This window comes from Oncorhynchus nerka, linkage group LG10 (genome assembly GCF_034236695.1).
Source record: "Oncorhynchus nerka isolate Pitt River linkage group LG10, Oner_Uvic_2.0, whole genome shotgun sequence".
Classification (NCBI taxonomy): domain Eukaryota; kingdom Metazoa; phylum Chordata; class Actinopteri; order Salmoniformes; family Salmonidae; genus Oncorhynchus; species Oncorhynchus nerka.
The window spans coordinates 45252728-45279525 of NC_088405.1; the positions used below are offsets into that span (position 1 = coordinate 45252728).

General features: G+C 41.7%; 1 protein-coding gene across 1 annotated transcript in view; it reads left to right on the top strand.

The window, feature by feature from the left end:
• The window catches only part of LOC135573707 (cadherin-23-like), a 199728-nt gene that overhangs the window by 22599 nt on the left and 150331 nt on the right, over positions 1-26798 (top strand). Inside the window, exon 4 of the mRNA XM_065023313.1 lies at positions 6015-6107. Within this exon, the coding sequence (XP_064879385.1) occupies positions 6015-6107 (93 nt within the window). The remainder of the gene's footprint in view (positions 1-6014; positions 6108-26798) is intronic.

Below are 26798 nucleotides of genomic sequence, written 5' to 3' on the forward strand. Positions count from 1 at the left end.
GCACGAGCCGGCGAGTGAGCTGCACATCATTGGGTGAGTCAGTGAACTAGAAATAATTTTTTGTGCTTTCCTTCTCATATTGTCAATAGGTGTGTCTCCACACACTTAAGCCTAGGCTATTGATGGATTCAAGACATGGGCGTTTTTAATGTTCTCAGATTCTCATTTTGTCAGTGTCAAAGTAGCCTATCATTTTGATCATCTGTGCAGTATTTAAAAAGATTCTGCCAAAGTCTCCAGTCATGTAAAATTATGTAGATTGCATGAAATGTAATGTGTTCATAAAAGGACACATTTTTCAGGGACTCTAGGATATTAAAATGTGTGCAACTTCTGTAAGCTCCTCTACTCTACTGCTCTATGCCACAGCGATTATATGCATGCAATCCTTTATTATAAAGGTTTTAAAGAACCTCTTGCGTTCCGGTACCTAAAAGCTCCACAGGTCACTCCCCCTTTCCACTCACCACTCATGATTTACAAATTAAGCACTGAACACAGGTAGTCTAGACTCCTTATAAGCACCATATTCTAAAGAATCCACACAAGCCACTGTCCAGCTAGCCATATATCATGAGTTAGAAGATTATGAGTATTAGGCTATATTATGAAGTTATTATTTAAGAGCATTGAAGATAAATCACAATCAGTAAAACGTGTCGAGGTAGCTAACTAGCAGATTAACATCAAGCACCATTTGTGAACTGATTGCCTCCCATCTATCTTCAGAGCTCGTGCTGCTAGGTCACCTAAACTGGAACATGCTTAACACCCCAGCCATCCTACAATCTAAGCTTGATGCCCTCAATCTCATACAAATTATCAATGAACCTACCAAGTACCACCCCAAAGCCATAAACACGGGCACCCTCATAGATATCATCCTAACCAACTTGCCCTCTAAATACACCTCTGCTGTTTTCAACCAAGATCTCAGCGATCACTGCCTCATTGCCTGCATCCGTAATGGGTCAGCGGTCAAACGACCCCCACTCATTACTGTCAAACGCTCCCTGAAACACTTCAGCGAGCAGGCCTTTCTATTTGACCTGGCCCAGGTATCCTGGAAGGATATTGATCTCATCCCGTCAGTAGAGGATGCCTGGTTATTCTTTTTTAAATGCCCCATTCAATAAGCATGCCCCATTCAAGAAATGTAGAACCAGGACCAGATATAGCCCTTGGTTCTCTCCAGACCTGACTGCCCTTAACCAACACAAAAACATCCTATGGCGTTCTGCATTAGCATCGAACAGCCCCCGTGATATGCAACTTTTCAGGGAAGCTAGAAACCAATATACACAGGCAGTTAGAAAAGGCAAGGCTAGCTTTTTCAAGCAGAAATTTGCATCCTGCAACACAAACTCAATAAAGTTCTGGGACACTGTAAAGTTCATGGAGAATAAGAACACATCCTCCCAGCTGCTCACTGCACTGAGGATAGGAAATACTGTCACCACCGATAATTGAGAATATCAAGCATTTTTCTACGGCGGGCCATGCTTTCCACCTGGCTACCCCTACCCTGGTCAATAGCACTGCACCCCCCACAGCAACTCGCCCAAGCCTTTCCCATTTCTCCTTCTCCCAAATCCAGTCAGCTGACGTTCTGAAAGAGCTGCAAAATCTGGACCCCTAGAAATCAGCCGGACTAGACAATCTGGACCCTTTCTAAAATTATCTGCCAAAATTGTTGAAACCCCTATTACTAGCCTGTTCAACCTCTCTTTCATGTTGTCTGAGATTCCCAAAGATTGGAAAGCAGCTGTGGTCATCCACCTCTTCAAAGGGGGGGACACTCTTGACCCAAACTGCTACAGACCTATATCTATCCTACCCTGCCTTTCTAAGGTCTTCGAAAGCCAAGTCAACAAACAGATTACCGACCATTTCGAATCCCACCATACCTTCTCCGCCATGCAATCTGGTTTCAGAGCTGGTCATGGGTGCACCTCAACCACGCTCAAGGTCCTAAATGATATCTTAACCGCCATCGATAAGAAACAATACTGTGCAGCCGTATTCATTGACCTGGCCAAGGCTTTCGGCTCTGTTAATCACCACATCCTCATCGGCAGACTCGATAGCCTTGGTTTCTCAAATGATTGCCTCGCCTGGTTCACCAACTACTTCTCTGATAGAGTTCAGTGTGTCAAATCGGAGGGCCTGTTGTACGGGCCTCTGGCAGTCTCTATGGGGGTGCCACAGGGTTCAATTCTTGGACCGACTCTCTTCTCTGTATACATCAATGATGTCGCTCTTGCTGCTGGTGAGTCCCTGATCCACCTATACGCAGACGACACCATTCTGTATACTTCTGGCCCTTCTTTGTACAAAGTGTTAACAACCCTCCAGACGAGCTTCAATGCCATACAACTCTCCTTCCGTGGCCTCCAATTGCATTTAAATACAAATAAAACTAAATGCATGCTCTTCAACCGATCGTTGCCTGCAACTGCCCGCCCGTCCAACATCACTACTCTGGACGGTTCTGACTTAGAATATGTGGACAACTACAAATACCTAGGTGTCTGGTTAGACTGTAAACTCTCCTTCCAGACTCATATCAAACATCTCCAATCCAAAGTTAAATCTAGAATTGGCTTCCTATTTCGCAACGAAGCATCCTTCACTCATGCTGCCAAACATACCCTTGTAAAACTGACCATCCTACCGATCCTCGACTTCGGCGATGTCATTTACAAAATAGTCTCCAATGCCCTACTCAATGAATTGGATGCAGTCTATCACAGTGCCATCCGTTTTGTCACCAAAGCCCCATATACTACCCATCAATGCGACCTGTACGCTCTCGTTGGCTGGCCCTCGCTTCATACTCGTCGCCAAACCCACTGGCTCCAGGTCATCTACAAGACCCTGCTAGGTAAAGGTGGGAGCATGCACTCCAGCAGGTATATCTCTCTGGTCACCCCCAAAAACAATTATTCCTTTGGCCGCCTCCTCTTCCAGTTCTCTGCTGCCAATGACTGGAACGAACTACAAAAATCTCTGAAACTGGAAACACATCTCCCTCACTAGCTTTAAGCACCAGCTGTGAGAGCAGCTCACAGATTACTGCACCTGCACATAGCCCATCTATAATTTAGCCCAAACAACTACCTCTCCCCCTACTGTATTTATTTATTTATTTTTGTCCTTTGCACCCCATTATTTCTATCTCTACTTTGCACTTTTTTCCACCTCAAATCTACCATTCGAGTGTTTTACTTGCTATACTGTTTCACATTGTATATAGACATGTGTAACTCTGTGTTGTTGTATGTGTCGAACTGCTTTGCTTTATCTTGGCCAGGTCACAATTGTAAATGAGAACTAAAAGAGGGATTGGCGGGTGGCGGGTGGCGGGACACAATGCAGATAGCCCGGTTAGCCAATGTGCGTTAGCACTGGTTGGTCGGCCCAATTGAGGTAGTATGTACATGAATGTATAGTTAAAGTGACTATGCATATATGATAAGCAGAGAGTAGCAGCAGCGTAAAACGAGGGGTTGGAGGGGCACACAATGCAAATAGTCTGGGTAGACATTTGATTACCTGTTCAGGAATCTTATGGCTTGGGGGTAAAAACTGTTGAGAAGCCTTTTTTGTCCTAGACTTGGCACTCTGGTGCCGCTTGCCATGCGGTATTAGAGAGACCAGTCTATGACTGGGGTGGCTGGGGTCTCTGAGAACTTTTAGAGCCTTCCTCTGACACCGCCTGGTGTAGAGGTCCTGGATGGCAGGCAGCTTAGCCCCAGTGATGTTGTGGGCCGTACGCACTAAATCAAATCAAATCAAATCAAATGTATTTATATAGCCCTTCGTACATCAGCTGATATCTCAAAGTGCTGTACAGAAACCCAGCCTAAAACCCCAAACAGCAAACAATGCAGGTGTAAAAGCACGGTGGCTAGGAAAAACTCCCTAGAAAGGCCAAAACCTAGGAAGAAACCTAGAGAGGAACCAGGCTATGGAGGGTGGCCAGTCCTCTTCTGGCTGTGCCGGGTAGAGATTATAACAGAACATGACCAAGATGTTCAAATGTTCATAAATGACCAGCATGGTCGAATAATAATAAGGCAGAACAGTTGAAACTGGAGCAGCAGCACAGTCAGGTGGACTGGGGACAGCAAGGAGTCATCATGTCAGGTAGTCCTGGGGCACGGTCCCTCTGTAGTGCCTTGCGGTCAGAGGCTGAGCAATTGCCATACCAGGCAGTGATGCATCCAGTGCTCTCGATGTTGCAGCTGCAGAACCTTATGAGGAGCTCAGGACCCATGCCAAATCTTTTTAGTTTTCTGAGGGGAAATTCTGAGGCTTTGTCGTGCCCTCTTCACGACTGGCTTGGTGTGTTTGGACCATTCCAGTTTGTTGTTGATGTGGACTCCAAGGAACTTGAAGCTCTCAATATGCTCCACTACAGCCCCGTCGATGAGAATGGGGGCGTGCTCGGTCCTCCATCATCTCCTTAGTCTTGGTTACGTTGAGGGATAGGTTGTTATTCTGGCACCACACAGCCAGGTATCTGACCTCCTCCCTATAGGATGTCTCATCGTTGTCAGTGATCAGGCCTACTACTGTTGTGTCATCGGCAAACTTAATGATGGGGTTGGAGTCATGCCTGGCCTTGGGTGAACAGGGAGTACAGGAGGGGACTGAGCATGCACCCCTGTGGTGCTCCAGTGTTGAGGATCAGCGTGGCAGATGTGTTGCTATTTACCCTCACCACCTGGGGGCAGCCCATCAGGAAGTCCAGGATCCAGTTGCAGAGGGAGGTGTTTAGTCACAGGATCCTTAGCTTTGTGATGAGCTTTGAGGGTACTATGGTGTTGAACGCTGAGCTGTAGTCAATGAATAGCATTCTCACATAAGAGTTCCTTTTGTCCAGGTGGGAAAGGGCAGTGTGGATTGCAATAGAGATTGCATTATTTTTGGATCTGTTTGGGCGGTATGCAAATTGGAGTGGGTCTAGGGTTTCTGTGATAATGGTGTTGAAGTGAGCCAACCTTTCAAAGCACTTCATGGTTACGGAAGTGAGTGCTAAGGGTCTGTAGTCATTTAGGCAGGTTGCCTTTGTGTTCTTGGGCACAGGGACTATGGTGGTCTGCTTGAAACATGTTGGTATTACAGACTCAGTCAAGGACGTGTTGAAAATGTCAGTGAAGACACCTGCCAGTTGGTCAGCACACATGCCAGGAGCACACGTCCTGGTAATCCGTCTTGCCCCGCAGCCTTGTATATGTTGACCTTTTTAAAGGTCTTACTCACGTTGGCTACGGAGAGCGTGATCACACAGTCATCCGGAACAGCTGATGCTCTCATGCATGCCTCAGTGTTGCTTGCCTCAAAGCGAGCATAGAATTGATTAAGCTCGTCTAGTAGGCTCGTGTAAGCAGGAATCAGTAGGATAGAGTTGTGGTCGGATTTACCAAATGGAGGGTGAGGGTGAGGGAGAGCTTTGTGCTCTGTGTGTGGAGTACAGGTGATCTAGAATTGTTTTCCATCTGGTTGTACATTTGACATGTTGATGGAAATTTGGTAGAACTGATTTAAGTTTCCCTGCATTAAAGTCTCCGGCCACTAGGAGCGCCGCCTCTGGGTGAGTGGTTTCCTGTTTGCTTATTTCCTTATACAGCTGAGTGCTGTCTTAGTGCCAGCATCTGTCTGTGGTGGTAAATAAACAGCCACGAAAAGTATAGCCGAAAACTCTCTAGAGAAGTAGTGTGGCCTGCAATTTATCACAATATACTCTACTACAGGGGAGCAAAATATTGCTTACAATTGCTTACAATTTGTGATGTGTTGGGGAAATAAATAGGCCTATAGAAAAGAACATCTAAAAATAAATTGCTTTAGATGCAGTCTGTATGTTTGAAGATGTTTTATTTTTAGGGGGAGGCCCTGCTGTGCATAGTGTAGGTACTGTGTGTGTGTGTGGGGGGGGGGTGTCTTTATTTATCCTTGCCTGTGTGTGTTTGTGTAATAACAAATCAGTACCTCTTGTGCCTTCGCAGGTGGTCAAAGACACAGTAAATATCCAGATAGGAGACGTGAATGACAACTCCCCAACTTTCCATGGCCAGCTGTACACAGTACACATCGCAGAGGTAGGCTACAGTCATGTACAGTATGTGTGTGTTGTAGTGTGATAGTGTGTCTGTGTGTTCGTGCTTGTGTGTATGTCACTTCAAAATCCCTATTGTGCCATGAGATGTTTTATACATTTTTTAAAGATAATTTTGCTGTTTTCTTGTGTAATTGGAGATGGAAGGGAGTTCCATGCGATTTGCCATGAATTTGTTTTTGACTTGGGGACTGTGATGAGACCCCTGATGGCATGTCTTGCATTGTGTGTATGGATATGTGAACTGTATGTTATTTGACTATGTGTAAAATCTGGAATTTGTGACACAGTACGTTATAAAAATAGTTTTCCCACTTTACTAGTGAAATAGTCATTGACATTTTTGGCAATATCAAAACATTTTGTCATAAATAACTCATCATCTTGATGGAAATGAATTGTGTTTTCTGCCCATGATACCATTTAACCTCTTCAGTCGACCCTCTACTTTTTTGAACATTCTGTTAAAAATCGCGCAACATTTCAGCGCCCTGCTACTCATGCCAGGAATATAGTATATGCATTTGCTTAGTCTGTGTGGATAGAAAACACTCAGACGTTTAAAAAACTGGTTAAATCACCGCTGTGGCTTTACCAGAACGGCATTTACATCGAAAAGCACAGGAAAAACTGATCACTGAAAATGGGGAAAATATATCCATGCGCTACTTGAACCCATTGATAAACGTGAACCACAATTAATTGACTGAGGTTGCAGTACCTACAGCTTCCACAGGGTGTCTAGAGTCTTGTCATTTCCCTTCGAGTTTTTTCTTGGTCAAACACATACAGGACACCGTATCTAATCCGGTCTAGGACCGGATATTTTCGTTGAGTTTCTAGCCGGACATTTTTCCAGACGGACAGCTAATGATCTTTACATCGCCTCCTGATGAATTTTATCGCTTATTAACGTTTACTAATACCTAAAGTTGCATTACAAACGTATTTCGAAGTGTTTTGTGAAAGTTTATCATCGACTTTTTGAATTTAAAAAAATGACGTTACGTTTTGAAACGATGTTTTTTTCGTTTATCACACAGTCTACATATAACGATATCTAGGCTTTATATGGACCGATTTAATCGAAATAAAGACCCAAATAGTGTTTATGGGACATCTAGGAGTGCCAACAAAGAAGATGGTGAAAGGTAATGAATGTTTTCTATTTTATTGTGCGGTTTGTGTAACGCCGAAATGCTAATTATTTTGTTTACGTCCCCTGTGGGTCTTTTGGGGTGTTGCATGCTATCAGATAATAGCTTCTCATGCTTTCGCCGAAAAGCATTTTAAAAATCTGACTTGTTGCCTGGATTCACAACGAGTGTAGCTTTAATTCGATACCCTGCATGTGTATTTTCATGAACTTTTGAGTTTTAACTAATACTATTAGCATTTAGCGTAGCGCATTTGCATTTCCAGAGCTCTAGTTGGGACGCAAGCGTCCCGAGTAGAAGCAACAGGTTAACGTACTCCAAATTATTTTTTCATTGTGTTTTATGTCATTTATCTTGGTTTGGCAATGTAATTTCTTGTTATTTTTGTTAAGTTTATTCACAACCTTTCTAAATATACAGTATGTCAACCGATTAGCTGAGCAGCCTGACTTGTTTGCCGCCACTTTTATATAATTTATTTTTAATTCATCATCAATCCAGGAGGCTCAGTCATTAACAGTTTTCACAGTTAATTTCATAACAGGTTCATGCTTGTCAACAATTGACATGAATAATTTTATAAACACTCTCAGAGCTGCATCTGGGTTCAGTTCCTCATACACCTCAGACATACATGTTCTACATCCTCAACAAAAGAATCATGAGAAAACATTTTGTATGATCTCTTATCGTTTACTTTAGGACCTGCCGTTGATACTTTGGCTTTCCCTGTTATTACCACAATGTTATGGTCACTACAGCCATTGGGAACTGATGATTCTTCGGAGCAAAGCTCTGTAGCATTAGTGAAGATATGATCAATACAAGTGGATGTCACAGATCCAACACTATCGGTATGCACTGTAGTTGGATGAGTGATAACGTGGGTCATGTTACAGCCATTTGTCACAGTTAGAAGCTTCCTCTTGAGAGGACAGCTAGTTGCTAACCAGTCAATGTTCAGATCACCCAGAAAATAGACCTCTCTGTTAACATCACACACACACTATCAAGCTTTGCACACATTTGATTAAAATACTATTGTAGCACCCCAAAAGAAGAGGCTTTAGATGAGGCAGGTGAACTTGCAACCACAACACTTCAACAACATTTGACATATGATCTTCTCTAAGCATTACAGTGATATGGCTCTGAACATATACAGCAACACCTCCCCCATAGACATTTGTGTCTTTTCTTTAGACATTATATCCCTGGATTGTTACTGCTGTAGCCTCAAAGGAATTATCTAATTGAGTTTCAGAGATTGACAGTTTATCTGTATTTGTTAAAGATCCCCATTAACAAACTTGTTTGATATATGTTTTAACCACTCCTATTTAAATGGTAGATTACCGGAAACTCAACAAGAAGGTCTGATTTCATTATTACTGAAACAGGATACAAGTGGTGTATATAAAGATCCAGTCCATTGAAAAAATTCTTCGGTGTTGTGATGCAAAAATTCTAGCAAAATGTATAGCGCATAGAATTAATATTTTTTTTATAAAATACGACTGAAGTTTATATATAAATGCCTGGAACATTTACATTTTTGACAATCTCTTATAAAATGGGTTAACGTGATGGATAATAACCTTAGGTGTAAAATTGCAAATAATGGCTACTTCTCAAAGGGGTTTAAGTTGTCAAGAGGAGTAAAACAAGGTTGTCCACTATGTATTGAAATGTTAGCTATTAAAATACAGATCCAACAATAATTTCAAACGGTTAGAAATCTAGGGCTTAAAAACAAAGGTGTCATTGTACACTGATGATTAATGTTTTATTTTAAATCCACAATCATAGAGTATCTAGATACTTTTTCTAACCTCTCTGGATTACAACCAAATTATGATAAGTGTACTATATTACATATTGGATCACTAAAAAATCTAACTTTTACATTACCGTGTAGTTTACCAACACAATTGTCTGATGGTGATTTGGACATACTCAATATACATATTACAAAATAAATAAATGATCTCACACCGATACATTTTTATAGAATGTTAGCAAAAATCACCCCGATTAACTCTTTAGTCATATCCCAGTTTACCAATTTGCTTATGGTCTTGCCTACACCTAGCAAACAGTTATTTAAAATGTATGAGAAAAAAGTATTCCATTTTATTTGGAATGGCAAGCCAGACAAAATTAAGCAGGCCTATTTATACAATGACTATGAATTTCTGGGGGAAGAAATTCTTAAATATTAAACATTAGACTTCTCACTGAAAGCTTCAGTCATACAAAAGTTTAACTTAAATCTGAACTGCTTATCTAGCAAATTAATAAGAATGTCTCACCCCATGTTCAAGAATGGCCTTTTTCCTTTTATTCAGATTACAACGTTGCACTTTCGGTTATTTCAAAAGGAAATAATCTCCCAAATATCACTATTAAAAAAATAAAACATAGAAAGTTGGTTGCAATTTCAATTTAATCCACCGAAAATAATATAACTAATATTGTTGTTAAATTCAAATATACTAATAGATTAAAAAAATAGATATAAAAAATTGGAATAAAAACATGCTAGAATCTTTCTAAATTAAATCATAAATAGGACTAGTGGAGTTATCTCACATGCAGCTATCAACATATTTGGAAATGTCTGCTCTACCCACAATTACAACTAACTAATTCCAGCATTACTGCAAAAATGGAAGAGGCAAGTGGAAGGTAAAAAGTAGGGCATTTTTCTGTTGGCCCTTCATTGAAGACCCTAATTGGTTAAAAAAAATAGTCACAAATAAAAAAGAATACCAGTTTCATTTAACCCTTGTGTAGTCTTAACATTCTGTATTCTCCCTTTGTCCTAAAGGTAAAAAATGACCTGCCTTCATTAAACCCCTAAAATAAAGGAGCCTAATTGAATTTTAACCCCAAAGCTATTTTGCATGAAGAAACAACCTGCCATTCATCACAAACTTTGTAATATCTGGTATTTCCCTCTTCACAGTGCAGAAAGACATTTAATCAGTGGACACCACTCGTTTCTAGTAGAACACACCTGTCATAATTTTTTCTTTACTAAAGAGACTAAAGAGAGGTTAATTATTATTATTATTATTATTATTGCTAAAGGTACTGCATAGGTGTAAATATTTTTTTTGTTGCAAGAGATAGCACTTGCATAGCCTAAGAAAGTAGCAGAAATGTGCAGAAAGTTGTTTTGAATGTATTTTATTAAAGTGAAACAATAACAGTCTTGAATTTTTTTGGCAACATAGTGATATATTCTTATATATTGTACAATGAAGATTTCAACTACAAAATTATAGTATTCTCCCATTTTTTTATCATTGCTCCCACCCACAAGGTGTACCAACAACAATAAATATGAATAAAATAAGATAATAGATACAAAACTAAAACGTGAGGAACATAAATCAATCAACTCGAATTAGCACATATAGGACAGTATGAAAATGTGTGTGCATGGACTTTGCAGATGTATTTCTCACATGTGCAGCACATAGTATTTGTTTGACTGTCTTTGCGGGACAGAATTGGTATCTCCTCCTCTTGCCTGCCCCAACTGCAGCCTCAGGTGGATCAGGACACGATTCAGCCCCCTGAACAGCTTTCACAAGAGCTGCAGAGGCTGCTGTGCGGGGGATGCGCTCCCTTCTTTGAATGTGTGGGGTTACAAGTGCCTGTCCCAGCCGCTCCAGGAACACTGTCCTCTTGTTCCGCTTATCAGGCATCCAGGCAGGGTTGATCTTGTTCCATATCACAAAGGCATTGTATGAGGACACATCAATGATGTTATGGAAGATGACCAAGGGCCAGCGGGCAGTCATCATCCTGCATCTGCAAGCTCCAATCACCTTGTCCAGGTTGTCCATGCCTCCTTTGTTGTGGTTGTAGTCCAGGATGATGCTGGCTTCCTGTCCTCACGATCACTGATATCAGCTGTTTTGTGCAGTGTTCTCAGGAGGACCAAATTCTTGTTTATCTTTGGGAGGTAAGAAACTAGAGTGGTGGTGGGGGTGAAGGCAAACTTTGATGAGAAGTCGTCTCTCCACCTTGTTGCGAGGAGTGCAGGGGGGTGCTCAGGCTTGTTCTTTCTAACTGTGCCAACCATGGTGATCTTCATTTTTCAGGAGCTGCTGGCTGAGTTCAATCAGTAGCACACATAATCTCAATATCTCATTGTGTGTGTGTGTGTGTGTGTGTGTGTGTGTGTGTGTGTGTGTGTGTGTTTTTTTTTGTGGAGTGTAAATGATTTTATAACTCCGGGTCAAAGCTGACCTTAAGATGATCGTTGTACCCTGGTTGTGTACAGTTTTCATGTAAATATGAACAAAGGCGATGTTTCAGTTTTTGTTGGTGTCACGCTAGGAAAAGTCATCAAATTTCAAGTTGGAAAAATATCAATTATGGGGTTTTCCCTGCTGTGGAACATAGTGGCGGGTCATTGGCATTCTCTCAACCAGCATCATGAGATAGTCACCTGGAATGCATTTCAAATAACAGGTGTGCCTTGATAAAAGTTAAATTGTGAGATTTCTTTCCTTCTTAATGTGTTGGAGCCAATCAGTTGTGTTGTGACAATGTAGGGGTGGTATGCAGAAGATTTGGTAAAATACCAAGTCCATGGTATGGCAAGAACAGCTCAAATAAGCAAAGGCAAAGGGTGTCTACTTTGAAGAATCTCAAATATAAAATATATTTAGATTTGTTAAACACTTTTTTTGGTTACAACATAATTCCATATGTGTTATTTCATAGCTTTGATGTCTTCACTATTATTCTACAATGTAGAAAAAAAAAATATATATATATATATATGGAGCTACAATCTATCTGCAATATTAAAGCTGATCTACCCCTCAATGTTATCCCATGCCACCAATGTTATCCAATGTTATCAAGTTATTAATTTCATGAACCTTATTTCTAAGGCAACATATACTAATATTGGCTATTCTTAGCCCTTCCCTGGGTAGCTTATCTGAGATAATAATGTGGAGACAAAAAAAATAGGACACTTGTTGGTGTGTGTTTGTGATATTGGGCTGAAGCTACTGTGCCGGAAGCTTGGCTCTCTCGCTCCTCCCAGTCTTTTGGGAGGGAGGGTGAACAATGAGCTTGTTGTAGCAGATCTAAGCGATGTCCCCACATTCTCTGGCAGCTTAATCCTGGGATAAGTTATTTCCGCCTCTGGCACACAGCTTCAGAGAACTCCTTGTTGAGGAAGATGTTGGTTCCTCTCAAGTTCTTGGCTCTCTCCGGAACAGCCATCTTTGAACCTTAGTAACTTGACCACTATCGGCCTGGGTCTGTCACCTGGGCTGGTTCCAGGTTTTTGCAACCTTTGGGCACGCCCCACCTCAATGTTCCTTTGATCCATCTGCAGCTTTTCAGTGATATTTTTTCTCACTTTATCCTTTGTCCAGGTCTCATGTGGAGACTCTCGTATACCATCCACAACAATGTTATTCCTCATGGATTGTCCTTCTAGATAGCCTGTTTTCCCAGTCATGTGTGATAATGATTCCCAGACAGTGCCAATTTTGTGTGGAATTGTTTATTGTCATCTTGCTGCAAGTCTCTTTCAGGACGTCCACCTCTCCCTGGGAGAACTGCAAACTGTTCTTAAGGTATTGGACCTCTCTGGTCAGATCATCCATTATTTTGTTTGTTGAGTCCACCAGTATTTGGACAAAGCTCTTGAAGCTCTTTTCCTGTTGCTGTAACAATTACTTTTAGACATGTTTTTGTTGATTTTAAAGATCACGCACCTCTGATAGTGAAACACTGTCCTCTCCATTACTTCCACCTTCTTTAACTTTGGGAGCCATGATGGTAACAACGTAGGCTAACGCTGGTACTCCACGCAAACCAAACCAGCACAGCTCACATGGCCGATGGAAACAGCAACAAACAGCAGAGATTTAAACAGCCACCATCCGCGGTCACAGCCACAATCGCTTTGTTTCCTTTGAATTGGGGTCTGTTTGAATAGGCTAAAAAGAACAGCTGTTATGTGTAAAAAACATGATGGCACAGTGGACTAATTCCATGGATAGCGAACAGAAGATCATAGGTTTGAAACTCATTGATGCCGTATCACAATAAACAATAAATGTGTTTGCATTCATTTCTGTGTCTCTCTGTGTTTGGAGTAAAACAAATCTAACCCAAAATAAGCTTGCAGTGTTATGAAAAGTCTTATTCAAAAACTTACAAAAACCTTTGCATTTCATTCTTAGAGGGTTAATAACACTTTCAATAATAACCATAAGAAAATGTTCACAAGATTTAGAGAATGTTCTCAGAATGTTATTTAACTACCTTCAAATAACTTATAATTTCCGTTCTCAGAGTGTTAATAAAACCAACCAGGACATTTTTAAAGGAACTCGAGTAAAACATTCTCAAACTGCAACTTAAAAACAAATAGTCCTAGAACAGTCAGAACAGTTTGGATTTGTTCTCAGAATGTTTAAACAACATTTTTGGGAATCATCGTCTTTCTCATATTTGGAGAAAGTCAACTTGCATTCCAAACAGACCAACTCTCCATGTGGAGTGCTGTCCTAAATCTCTACCCTACAGCTTGTCTTTCTCTCTCTGTCTACTACCTCCACCAACTCTCTTCCACCTTTTTTCTATCTCGCTCCTCTCTTTCTATCCCTCCCTTCCTCTCCCATTTCCAGTTGCTCTCTTCCCCCTCTCCATCTTTCTCTCTCTCTCTTTCTCCCTCTATCCCTCTTCTTTGCCCTCTCCCCAATCTAATCCTTGATATTAAGTAATTGCCAGAGTGGAGTAAAGTGTTGGAGTGTGGAACTTCAAACAGAGGCTAAAATCTATCTCAGCGCGCACACACATATATTGTGTTGTGTTTATATTGAGTGCATAGCCTACCCCCAGTCCTCTCGAAATCTTCAAAGCCACTGGGATTTTTCTCCTCTTCAATCCATAAAGTCCAGCAAATAAATTCAGAGAAATAGGAGACTGTTTAGCCTGCCCTGTTTACCTCCTCCAATGAGTGGAGTGAAGTGTTCTCTCAGGGTTCTACCAGGGTTCTCTCTGGGTTGTCTGAGGGTTCTATCAGGGTTATGTTACAGTTATATCAGCATATATCATGGTTCTCTCAGGGTTCCAGTTACTAAGAGCTGCCAATGTCAACTGTTCATTTAAACTTTAACCCTATGCAATTACACATTCAAATAGATATAGACCTTTAGGGCAGGGATGTTATCATTCCTGTAAATACAGCGTAGTTTTATTTTGATAATACAAAAGACCAGTCAGGTTGAATTGGCTGAAATTGTGTTTCTGAAATGCTGTTATTTCAAGATAAACCATGGTAAATGCCTGTTTACTAAAGTATCACTACTTATAGAACAGGGAACGGATTGAGTCACAATACCCTCACTGCCTTATCTTCTCCTCGTTTCTAAGTCATGGTCATGTTGTGACTCAATCCGTTCCCTGTCCTATCCTGTTTCCTCCACTCCGTTCCTTCTTCCTTCCTCCCTCTCATCATCTTCCGCCTCCGACAACTTTTTGTCCCCCGCATTTTTATGGTCTCCGTCTGTGACCTCTGGTGACCACGGGCAAAGCAAACTTTGCAACATCACTCCATCAACCTGTCACTCACCGGACATGCCACAGTAACCAGTCAATCACAGATTACGGCTTTAATTAACAACTCTGAGACAACAAACTAGTTCCTGAAATTGACTGCAGAGAAAAATAGACAGGGGGAGCGACAGAGACAGAGATAGGGAAAGTAACATGGAAAGGAGTGGAAAGAGATGGGAGACAGGGAGTGAAAAAGATAGACAGAAATGTGTTATGTGTGAGAGACAGACGGAGAGAAACAATAACAATGTAAGGAGTGGGAAAGAGATGGAAGAGAGGGAGTGGGAAAGTGAGATCAAACAGGAATACAGAGAGAGAGAAAAGGGAAACAGCTAAATGACATGACAATATGAATAAAGGAAGAAGGAAAGTGATGATGTAAGAGCTCTTGATAGAGAAAGCAAAAAGGTGGATGAAGATATTGAAAGGAACTACAGCCCAGTTAGCACAGTGAACAGATTAAGCTGTTACACTGGCTCAATATGATCTGAGGACAGGGAGGGCTAGTATGTAGACGAGTGGCGTGTGTGTGTAATTGAGCACATGTAGAGGAGAGGAGTGTGTGTAATTGAGGAGGTGGAGAGGCTAGGAGTGTGTGTGTGTGTGTGCGTCTGTGTGTGCCTGCATGTGTAATTGTGAGTTTAATTTGTGGTGCTATAAAGAGGGTGAAGGGTAGCAGGTGGGCTGCTAGCATTCCCTCTGTCAGCGCTAATGAGCTGGGCAGATTTACAGCAACCAGACATTGTGGAGACAAAGAGATAATGGCTGCATCTTAAATGGCTCCCTATTCCGCATATAGTCTACTACATTTGACTAGAGCCCATAGGGTCCTTCCATACAGCTCAGGTGAAAACTTGTGCACTATATAGGGTATTTGGTGCCATTTGGGATGCACCCAGAGATGCACCCAAACACAATGTTTGACTAAAACAACAGATTCCACATGTGATAGAATGATGGTGATGGTCATGGTGCAGGGGTTCTGCATGTTGAGTAAGGGAGATGTTTTCTTTTTTCTTCACATTTTCAGCCCTATGATTCTTGATCTAGAGCTAGTATAACCCACCTCAAAGTATTTGAAATGTAGTCTGTCTATATGTGTGTGTGTGTGTGTGTGTGTGTGTGTGTGTGTGTGTGTGTGTGTGTGTGTGTGTGTGTCTTTGTTTATACAGCAACTGAGTGTTTAATAAAAACCAGTCACCCCAGGGAGTTCCGATTCCCCACCCCCCAGCCTCTCGTCCCATGCTCCCTGACCCCTAAACCCTTTCCCACTGCGAGTTAGTCTCTGTGTCATTGAAACGTTGCCATCATCAAATGCCACCACTAATGACTTTGAGACTCGCCAAGTGTGTTTTGTGTCCTGTTGCTCTCCCCAGCTGTATCCTACCCCAATGACACAAACACACTCTTTCTCCTGCTCTCTTTCTCTCTTATTTTTTCTTTCCCCAAACACCCCTCTTTCTTTCTTTGAATTCCACTCTCTCCCGTTCATGACATATACTGTACATCCAGAGAGACAGGCAAGCACGCACGAACACACACAAATCTATACCTTTTCTGTACTGTCACTCTCTCTCCTTTATCTACACCTTAATACCTCGTCCATTCATCAATTGTTTTTTATCCTCCAGTAGACAGGCGGTGTAGTAGAATATTGAACACAGATAAGCCAACAGCGATGCCAGGGCAGATAGTACAGCCATGTCTGGCCCTAAAATGCACACTCTTAGAAAAAAAGGGCTCCAAAAGGGTTCTTCGTGGAGGGATAGGGTTCTACCAAGAACCGTTTTACCTAGAACCTTTAAAAACCCAATAAACGTTTTTGGAAGAAAGGTTTCTTTGATGATTCTTTGGAAGGCAAGAAGGGTTCTACAAAGAACCCTTCTGAATCTGAATATATTTTTTAATTACATATATTTTTCTTATTTTAAATAGTGCCTGATTATTAGTGTTTACCTCAGTGTTGAATCCTCAGCATCAATAGTTTGAGTAATCTGATCATTTTAAAACAATAGGTGTGAGAATGTTTTAAACTGTACCTACAGTATATGGGAATATTTTCGCATGGTATTCTCTTAGTAATTTTACAAATACCATACTGACATAGTTCATATCATTGTCATGATTTCTGTCTTTCAAATTCATATTTTATGTGATATTAAGCAGAGAGTAGTATATTAGAAGGCAGTGAACCAGCAGTGTATTGCATGGTTGTCACAGCTGATGAAAGGAGTGGACCAAGGTGCAGCGTGTTGCGCGTACATGTTCTTTAATTAAGAAAAGACACCGAACAGAACAAAACAATACACGCTACAAAACAAAACCGTGAAGCTTAAGGCTAAGTGACATAAAGAAAGTCAACTTCCCACAAACACAGGTGGGAAAAAGGTTACCTAAGTATGGTTCCCAATCAGAGACAACGATAGACAGCTGTGCCTGATTGAGAACCATACCCGGTCAAAACATAGAGATAGAAAATCATAGAAACACAAAACATAGAAATGCCCACCCCAACTCACGCCCTGACCAAACCAAAGTAGAGACATAACAAGGATCTCCAAGGTCAGGGCGTGACAATGGTACACAGCAAATTGGCCAGTTTTAACTAGTGTTGATTTTTTGTGTGTAACTTTCTAGTGTTGATTAAGAAGTGGTGTACAAAACCGAAAGTGAAAGATGCAAAAATGAAAATTAAGAACCGGAAGCATAGAAATACCACACATAGAAGAAAAATGCAGCTTCTTAAACTTTATTTCAATGACAGATCTATAACTCACATTTCTATGTGAATTTGGTTGGGTCTGTCACGTTCTGACGTTCTGACCTGTTTTAGTATGGTCAGGGCGTGAGTTGGGTGGGTTGTCTATGTTTGTTTTTCTATGAGTTGGTATTTCTGTGTTTGGCCTGGTATGGTTCTCAATCAGAGGCAGCTGTCAATCGTTGTTCCTGATTGAGAACCATACTTAGGCAGCCTGTTTTCACCCTTGCTTTGTGGGTGATTATTTTCTGTGTCTGTGTGTTCCACATGGAACTGTTTTGTTTTTTTGTTTGTTATTTCACGTTTATTTTGTATTTTTCTGTGTTCTATTAAAAGTATCATGAACACTTACCATGCTGCGCATTGGTCCTCCGATCCTTCCTACTACTCCTCGTCAGAGGAGGAAGAAGACCGTGACAGGGTCGCCCAAAAAGTTATATATTGCAGCTTTAACGTGTTAATAGAGTTGAGTCTGGTTGTGTCATTTTTACTTTGTGCGAGTAAAACACTCAAAACCATGCCCATTATATTTCCCATCTTGCTCTATTGCAGGTTGATTTTCAGAAGTCTTTGTTTTTGCATTGATTAATTGATACATTTTTTGCTATACAAAGATAAATAACTTTTTTTAACAATTCCAATCTGTCAGCAGTTGGACTTATTGCACCCATTACTGAGATGGTTGTTTTAGTTCAGATTATTTAGGTAGTCTCATCATTCTGAATGTAGGTTCTGGGTGATTGAAAGTTCCAATTGTTGGATATTCTCACACTGGTAATTCCAATAGGAATTACATATCACTTTGAAAACCAGCATAATATGCTTCACAGGCCTGATGTGGCCTGTAAAGCAGGAGTTTCCTAACATCACTGTGTTAGGGTATAACTAGGCCCTCAAATTGGAGTCCTGCACGGGTCCGTTATTTTTAGCCGCAGCCGCTTTGTGCCGGACACGTCAATTCCAAGCCCCATCACGACAGATTTTTCTCCTCAACCAGACACTCGCATATCATTTTTCAGAGAGCCGATCTGTGGCCCACCGAATAACATTCATTCATTTATTCATTGTTTTTATGACTCCAGAGGAGTAGGCTATTAAGCTATTGCTATTCCCTGCATGAGTTTGTCTGCATGTCTATTCAACATTTGGATAAAATAAAACCATGCCATGAATTAAGAACAATAGGCCTATCTTCTTATTTACACAATAAGATGCAGCACATTGAGAACTCTATTCACTTTGAAAAAGAGCCTTCTAATTAGCCTTCTTCTTACCTAAAATGAAAACATATGGCTGACAATAAAACGCACCATAAAATGCAATATTGTTTAGATAATCAATATCATTTAAACTTAAATAAACAATTGCCAGAATCAATAGGCTATAGGCTGCAAATATAGCCTACATTTATTTATTTAGTATGAAATTGGCTACTCAAACTATTATCAGCCACACAGGTTTAAACTTTATATGGCCTGTATATGGTTTAAACGAACAAAAGTCTGAATTAATGTAATAATTGACTGATAAGTAACTCAATTATCATAAACAAATACATGCTTGCACTTTTGCAGGCTGTGTGTCTATCAATCGGGTTGTTGTACTCCTTGTCCACAATGACTCCACAATTCACGAGGATTTCACTCACGCGGCACCTGTTTCCACGATGGTATATTTCACCATCTCAACCTTTCTTTTTATTTCTCTTGTTAAGTTAGTCATTTTTTGTGTGAGCTAGGAGTCAGGGAAAATAAACTTGACAATGTATTGTTGCGCAACGGAAGGAAACATGAGCTTTGCAGTTGGACAAATTGGGAAATTGGGAATGTTTCAACACCACACAAATAGCCTAGTAATGGACAGTTCCCGGCTACACTCTCACTCCATGACTGCATGGTAGCCTAGGCCTAGGCTATGTCTGCCTCACTGCTCACATAGCCGAATGTAATTCGCAACACAACACATTCGCAACACAACAAGCTCCTTGGTTAGTAAAACTAATATTTGTTTTCAACAACGTTTTCGACTCTCAAAATAATTGTTCTGAATCACGAGCGGGACAAACCGAAGAACCCTATATGATTCTACTTACTATGATTCTAGTGCGCTATACAGATGGATCGAATATATTGGCAAACAGGCAGACAGACAAGCACTGCTAGATAGGAAACTTTAATAAGCTATCTGGGGTTTTTTCACAGCTAGATAACTAAATGTGAGCTTATCTGTTTTCTCTCCTCTCTCCATTCTGTCAGGCAGAAGGTGAAGGCAAATCCCTGCTCAGCCCAGGTATTTCTGTATTTGCTATCAACTCTATCTTAGTGTTCCTCTCACAGAGCTGATGAGTGAGCTCTCCCATTGACTGCATTATAGACGGGTCTCTGTTTTAGCTGGGGGTGGACAGGCTACACAATAGAAATAGAATGACTAGAATATGGGTACACTCAATATGACCACCAGAATTTACAGTAAACGTAATCACGGAACGTTGACTTGAATGGGAATGTATGTTTTAATCATTCTATTTCTATGGGAGACAACTGTTCCTGGAACAATTACAGACCATAGAACGTCAAACAGGATCGAAGCTTGAGAGTGGTCAGGTCATCATAACTGTGCAGAATCTATCAGGTGATACTGTACTGACTGCCACAGCATTCATGTGAACTGATGTTACATTGATGTTGAAATCACATCACAAGAGATCAAAGAATGGCAGGATAGTACTGGAGGGTTGGGCTGGGGAATGGAGAGTGGTTGGCAGAGATGCAGGCAGGCAGACATATAGACGTACGCACGCATGCACACACACACGTTCATTATGCCTGTGAATTAGATATTTAAAGCGTGTTGTTCTATTGTGCAGAACAGAGGACTTGCACTCTTGATGTGCCCTGTGTCACTATAAAGTAGACATCAGATTAATCTGATCCAATCCCCTTTTCTCTTAACTTTGACAAATGTTTATTATTGTGAAAACATAACTTCAAGACCTAATCATGTATGCCTCTGTGACTCGTATCATATTATCCTGCCAGAGGTTATTGTACCCATATCACCTTGGTCATATTAGAGCCATTATTTGCATTTTATCTGACTTATAAGCTAAGACATTATGAAACAAACCTATTAATTTTTGAATTTGTAAACTCTCCTCATTACTGTTGGCAAAAAGAAAATGGCTGTTTGTACTGTAGTTGTCATAAAATCAAACACTCCCTCTGCATCTACCATAGCATAAACACACCCCTCCCCCTCCCCATGAGACTGCAGTAGAGAGTGTCAGCAGTTTTAAATTCCTCTACATCACCGAGGACTTCACATCAAATCAAATCAAATTGTATTGGTCACATGCACGTAGTCTTTTACTATGTCTTATCTTTTAGTATTTCTTATTGTTGTTGCGGAGAAAAATGTTATTAAAGTTAATTTCCTGCAATTCAACAAGGGAAAGAGAGAGATAGATAGAGAGAGAAGGAAGGAAGAATAGATGAGCGAGAGAGAGAGAGAAGGAAGAATAGATGAGCGAGAGAGAGAGAGGGGGAGAGAAGTAAGAATTTATGAGTGTGTGAGAGAGAGAGAGAGAGAGAGAGAGAGAGAGAGAGAGAGGAGGTTGAATGGAAAGCAGTCAATATGATATAACAGGGCAGGACAGGATTTGAATTGGAAGACAACCAAAAAAAAGAGCTAATAATTAGTTAGTCCAAGTAAGGATTAAAACCACATTGATCTGTAATAATGTGATTGTGTTTGTGTATGTGACTGACTCTACATATGGTAATGAGAGAAAATTGACAAGGCTGCTCACAGTGCTTGGAGAGGAAACATTCAATGTTCAAGTGGATAAGAGGGAACATGATATGAGACATGGCTTCAGTTCATGTCAGGAGAGAGTTGACACTGTTATTGGAGTTGAGTGGTCATCGCCCCTAAAACTGGGAGCTGGAAGGGACTTAGCTGTAAATACAAATATCAGATACATTCCATTACAGCAGCGCCATGATAGGTGGTTTGGGCAAAAAGTTTCTCTATGAAGTTAAACTCAGAAATCTCAGAATTCACAAAGTCAAACACAGACTGTGCATCTCGCTCACTTGACACATCAAAGTTGTCCAATATTCCTGAATAAAGCCCTGATCGTCCACACACCTGCCGATACCTGACAACTGTGAGCAGACTGGTGGCACCACAGGTTTTTTCCTTGGGCCCAGAGTTGTTCCTTATCTGGAAACCTAACCTGGTAAAACTCTGGACCCTATAGGGTATGACAGTGATTAATCAGTTGTAAAATTATTTTATATGGGCCATGATGGGACCAGTTTTTCTAATCAGGTCATATGGTTTTACAAAACTCCTGGAAAAACTCCTGGCCCTGGGGAGGATGAAAACCCTGTCAAACTGCAGCAGCTTGTTCATATGAGTTATGTTTAAACTAGACTAACAGGGGGAGTTTCCTCTACACAGACACAGAGACTAAAACTGATGGACAATAGAACTCACAGGGCTGAGGTTTCTTTATGCATGTTTGCATCGTGTAGGTCTATGCAAAGCAAAATGCCTAATTAATAATTAACTCACAGCCTATGTCATCAATATTGTGTTGATTGATTCATTCCAGTTTAAAATATATTGAAAAGGCCTCCCGGGTGGCGCAGTGGTTAAGGGTGCTGTACTGCAGCGCCAGCTGTGCCATCAGAGTCCCTGGGTTCGCGCCCAGGCTCTGTCGTAACCGGCCGCGACCGGGAGGTCCGTGAGGCGACGCACAATTGGCCTAGCATCGTCCGGGTTAGGGAGGGCTTGGTCGGTAGGGATGTCCTTGTCTCATCGCGCACCAGCGACTCCTGTAGCGGGCCGGGCGCAGTGCGCGCTAACCAAGGTTGCCGGGTGCACGGTGTAGCCTCCGACACATTGGTGCGGCTGGCTTCCGGGTTGGATGCATGCTGTGTTAAGAAGCAGTACGGCTGGTTGGGTTGTGTATCGGAGGACGCATGACATTCAACCTTCGTCTCTCCCGAGCCCGTACGGGAGTTGTAGCGATGAGACAAGATAGTAGCTAATACAATAATTGGATACCATGAAAATTGGGGAGAAAAAAGGGGTAAAATTCAAAAAAAAAATATATATATATATATTGAAAAGTTATTGGCAGCCTAGCCAGCCCGAGTTGAAATATAAACCACATTTGATCACATCCACATTTTCACCTGATACAACCAAATGGACTATAAATACAAAACGATACCAATTTGTATGGACAGGGCACATAGGCTGTATGCAACTGCTGTTCTTAGAAGCCTACAGTTGATCAGACTGATTGCTAATGTTTAGGTGTAGCCGAGCTGCTGCAACATTTATGTAAAGACTTTTTGCTTGTGTCTGTCGGGAGTGATGATGTGGCTACACCATGATGCTACCCTAGAGGGTGCTGTTGAAACTATTGTAGACCAATTCAAAACAGTTGTTTTTTAATCAAGTCAAATATTATTGGTCACATATATGTGTTTAGTAGAAATTATTGGGGTGTAGCAAAATACCTGTGCAGTAATATCTAACAATGCACAACAATACAATCAAATCTAATGTAAAATAATGGAATAAAGAAATATATATATACGAGCAATGTCGGAGCTGCATTGACTAAAATACAGTAGAATAGAATATAGTATATACATATTAAATGAGTAAAGCATTATGTAAACATTATTAAAGTGACTAATGTTCCATTATTAAAGTTACCAGTGATTCTATGTCTATTTATATAGGGCAGTAGCCTCTAAGGTGCAGGGTTGAGTAGCTGGGTGGTAGCCGGCTAGTGATGGCTATTTAACAGTCTGATGGCCTTGAGATAGAAATTGGTTTTCATTCTCTCGGTCCCAGGGTGAACAGGCCATGGCAAGGGTGGTTGACGTCCTTGATGATCTTTTTGGCCTTCCTGTGACATCAGGTGCTGTAGGTGTTCTGGAGGGCTTGCAGTGTGCCTCCGGTGAGGCATTGGCCAGACCGCACCACCCTCTGGAGAGCCCTGCGGTTGCAGTCAGTGCAGTTATCGTACCAGTGATACAGCCCGACAGGATGCTCTCAATTGTGCATCTGTAAAAGTTTGTTAGGGTCTTAAGGGACAAGCCTAATTTCTTCAGCCTCCTGAGGTTGAAGAGACGCTGTTGCGCCATCTTCATCGCAATGCCTATGTAGGTGGACCATTTCAAATCATCTGTGATGTGTACGCTGAGGCTTTTCACCTTCTCCACTGCGGTCCAGTCGATGTGGACAGGGGCGTGCTCTTTTCTCTGCTGTTTCCTGAAGTCCACGATCACCTCCTTTATTTTGTTAACATTGAGAGAGAGGTTATTTTCCTGGCACCACTCCGCCAGGGCCCTCACCTCCTCTCTGTAGGCTGTCTCGTCATTGTTGATAATCAGGCCTACAACTGTTGTGTCATCTGCCAACTTGATGACTGAGTTGGAGGAATGCATGGCCATGCAGTCATGGGTGAACAGTGAGTATAGGAGGGGGCTGAGCACACACCCTTGTGGCTCCCCTGTGTTGAGGATCAGCGAAGTGGAGGTGTTGTTTCCTGCCTTCATCACCTGGGGGCGGCCCGTCAGGAAGTCCAGGACCCAGTTGCACAGGGCGGGGTTCAGACCCAGGGCCCAAGCTTAATGATGAGCTTGGAGAATACAGTGGTGTTGAAGGCTAAGCTGTAGTCAATGAACAGCATTCTTACATAGGTATTCCTCTTGCCCAGATGGGATAGGGCAGTGTGCAGTGCGATGGCGATTTTACCGTCTGTGGATCTTTTGCGGCGGTATGCAAATTGAAGTGGGTCTAGGGTGTCAGGTAAGGTAGTGGTGATATGATCCTTAACTGGCCTCTCAAAGCACTTCATGATGACAGACGTGAGTGCTACGGGGCGATAGTCATTTAGTTCAGTTACCTTTGCTTTCTTGGGTACAGGAACAATGGTGGACATCTTGAAGCAAGTGGGGACAGAAGACTGCTATAGAGAGATATTGAATATATCCGTAAGCACTCCAGCCGGCTGGTCTGCGCATGGTCTGAGGATGCAGCTAGGGATGCCGTCTGGCAGCCTTGAGAGGATTAACAGGTTTAAATGTCAGGTATTTGTTGACGTGAGAATATATTTAGTGTAGTTTAAAAAAACATCTGAGTAGGATGGTCCTCCCCTTCTTTCAATAAGAGCCTCCCCTGGTGTAATACCTATTTCATCTTGTGCGTTCACTGTAAAGGGGTTGCCGTAAATTTGACATCCATTTACAGGCATCTCAGTGACAACTAACATTCTGTATTTCATATTACAGTACACCAATTGTAATATAAATACGGTATCAAAGCAAGTCCTTGGTAATGACACCAGTGGAGGCTGCTGAGGGGAGAACGACTCATAATAATGGCTGGGACAGAGGAAATGGAATGGCATCAAACACATGGAAAATATGTGTTGGATGTATTTGATACCATTCCACCTATTCCACTCCAGCCATTACCATGATCTCATCCTACCCAATTAATGTGCCACCAACCTCATGTGAATAATACTGTAAAATTGACTGTGTTATACTGTAAAATAGTAAATGCTATTGTAATCGGAATGAATGGATGAATTTTAGTAATTGAGGGGTGTGTTTTACTGTAAGGATTAGTGCAAGCAGGTTGGCTACTTGGAAAAGTGTTTGCATGTTACAGCATATTAATGAATATTTTGTGTTTTATACCAGTTGCCTTAACAAAGGCTTCCAAACAGGGAAAAACAGAGCAAAGGGACATAGTAAAATACTCCACATTTAAGGTTAAAGACTTGCTCCCACTTCAATCTGTCCAACTCCATTGTGTCCTCCTCCCAGAGCGCTAAGAACCTTGGCGTGATCCTGGACAACACCCTGTCGTTCTCAACTAACATCAAGGCGGTGGCCCGTTCCTGTAGGTTCATGCTCTACAACATCCGCAGAGTACGACCCTGCCTCACACAGGAAGCGGCGCAGGTCCTAATCCAGGCACTTGTCATCTCCCGTCTGGATTACTGCAACTCGCTGTTGGCTGGGCTCCCTGCCTGTGCCATTAAACCCCTACAACTCATCCAGAACGCCGCAGCCCGTCTGGTGTTCAACCTTCCCAAGTTCTCTCACGTCACCCCGCTCCTCCGCTCCCTCCACTGGCTTCCAGTTGAAGCTCGCATCCGCTACAAGACCATGGTGCTTGCCTACGGAGCTGTGAGGGGAACGGCACCTCAGTACCTCCAGGCTCTGATCAGGCCCTACACCCAAACAAGGGCACTGCGTTCATCCACCTCTGGCCTGCTCGCCTCCCTACCACTGAGGAAGTACAGTTCCCGCTCAGCCCAGTCAAAACTGTTCGCTGCTCTGGCCCCCCAATGGTGGAACAAACTCCCTCACGACGCCAGGACAGCGGAGTCTATCACCACCTTCCGGAGACACCTGAAACCCCACCTCTTTAAGGAATACCTAGGATAGGATAAAGTAATCCTTCTCACCCCCCTTAAAAGATTTAGATGCACTATTGTAAAGTGGCTGTTCCACTGGATGTCATAAGGTGAACGCACCAATTTGTAAGTCGCTCTGGATAAGAGCGTCTGCTAAATGACTTAAATGTAAAAATGTAAATGTATACATTTTAAATGATGGGGTAATTTAACTACATATGAGATAAATTGGTACAGCAATCTCACTCACAGGTGGTGAAACAAATATGGTGTCTTACAAGGCATCCCTCAAAATATGTCAGAAAAGACAATCACATACACCTACTAGCCTTTTGACCCGTATGTTCTAAATATTTATTACGTCCCTTACAGTGTGAGTTATTTTTGCACACGTTTCGAGAATTCTATGCTGTTTTTCTAGAATTTGATTGTTGCATTTTCCCACTATATCCTGAGTTAATATTCACGTCATAAGGAATTCCGCTCGACCACGGCCACAAATTGGGGAAAATCAACATTCTTTCCCATTGACCCCATTGCAAAAGAGCCAACTTCTTTGTGCATTTTATGTTGTACAGAAATAACAAAACATGCCGAATAGCTGCTGAGTTGTTCACAATGCTCCCACGTAAAGAAATAGAGCCTGCAAGAAGAGCCCTGTGGCTTCAGGCTATTCGGAGAGTGGGAAATGTCCAT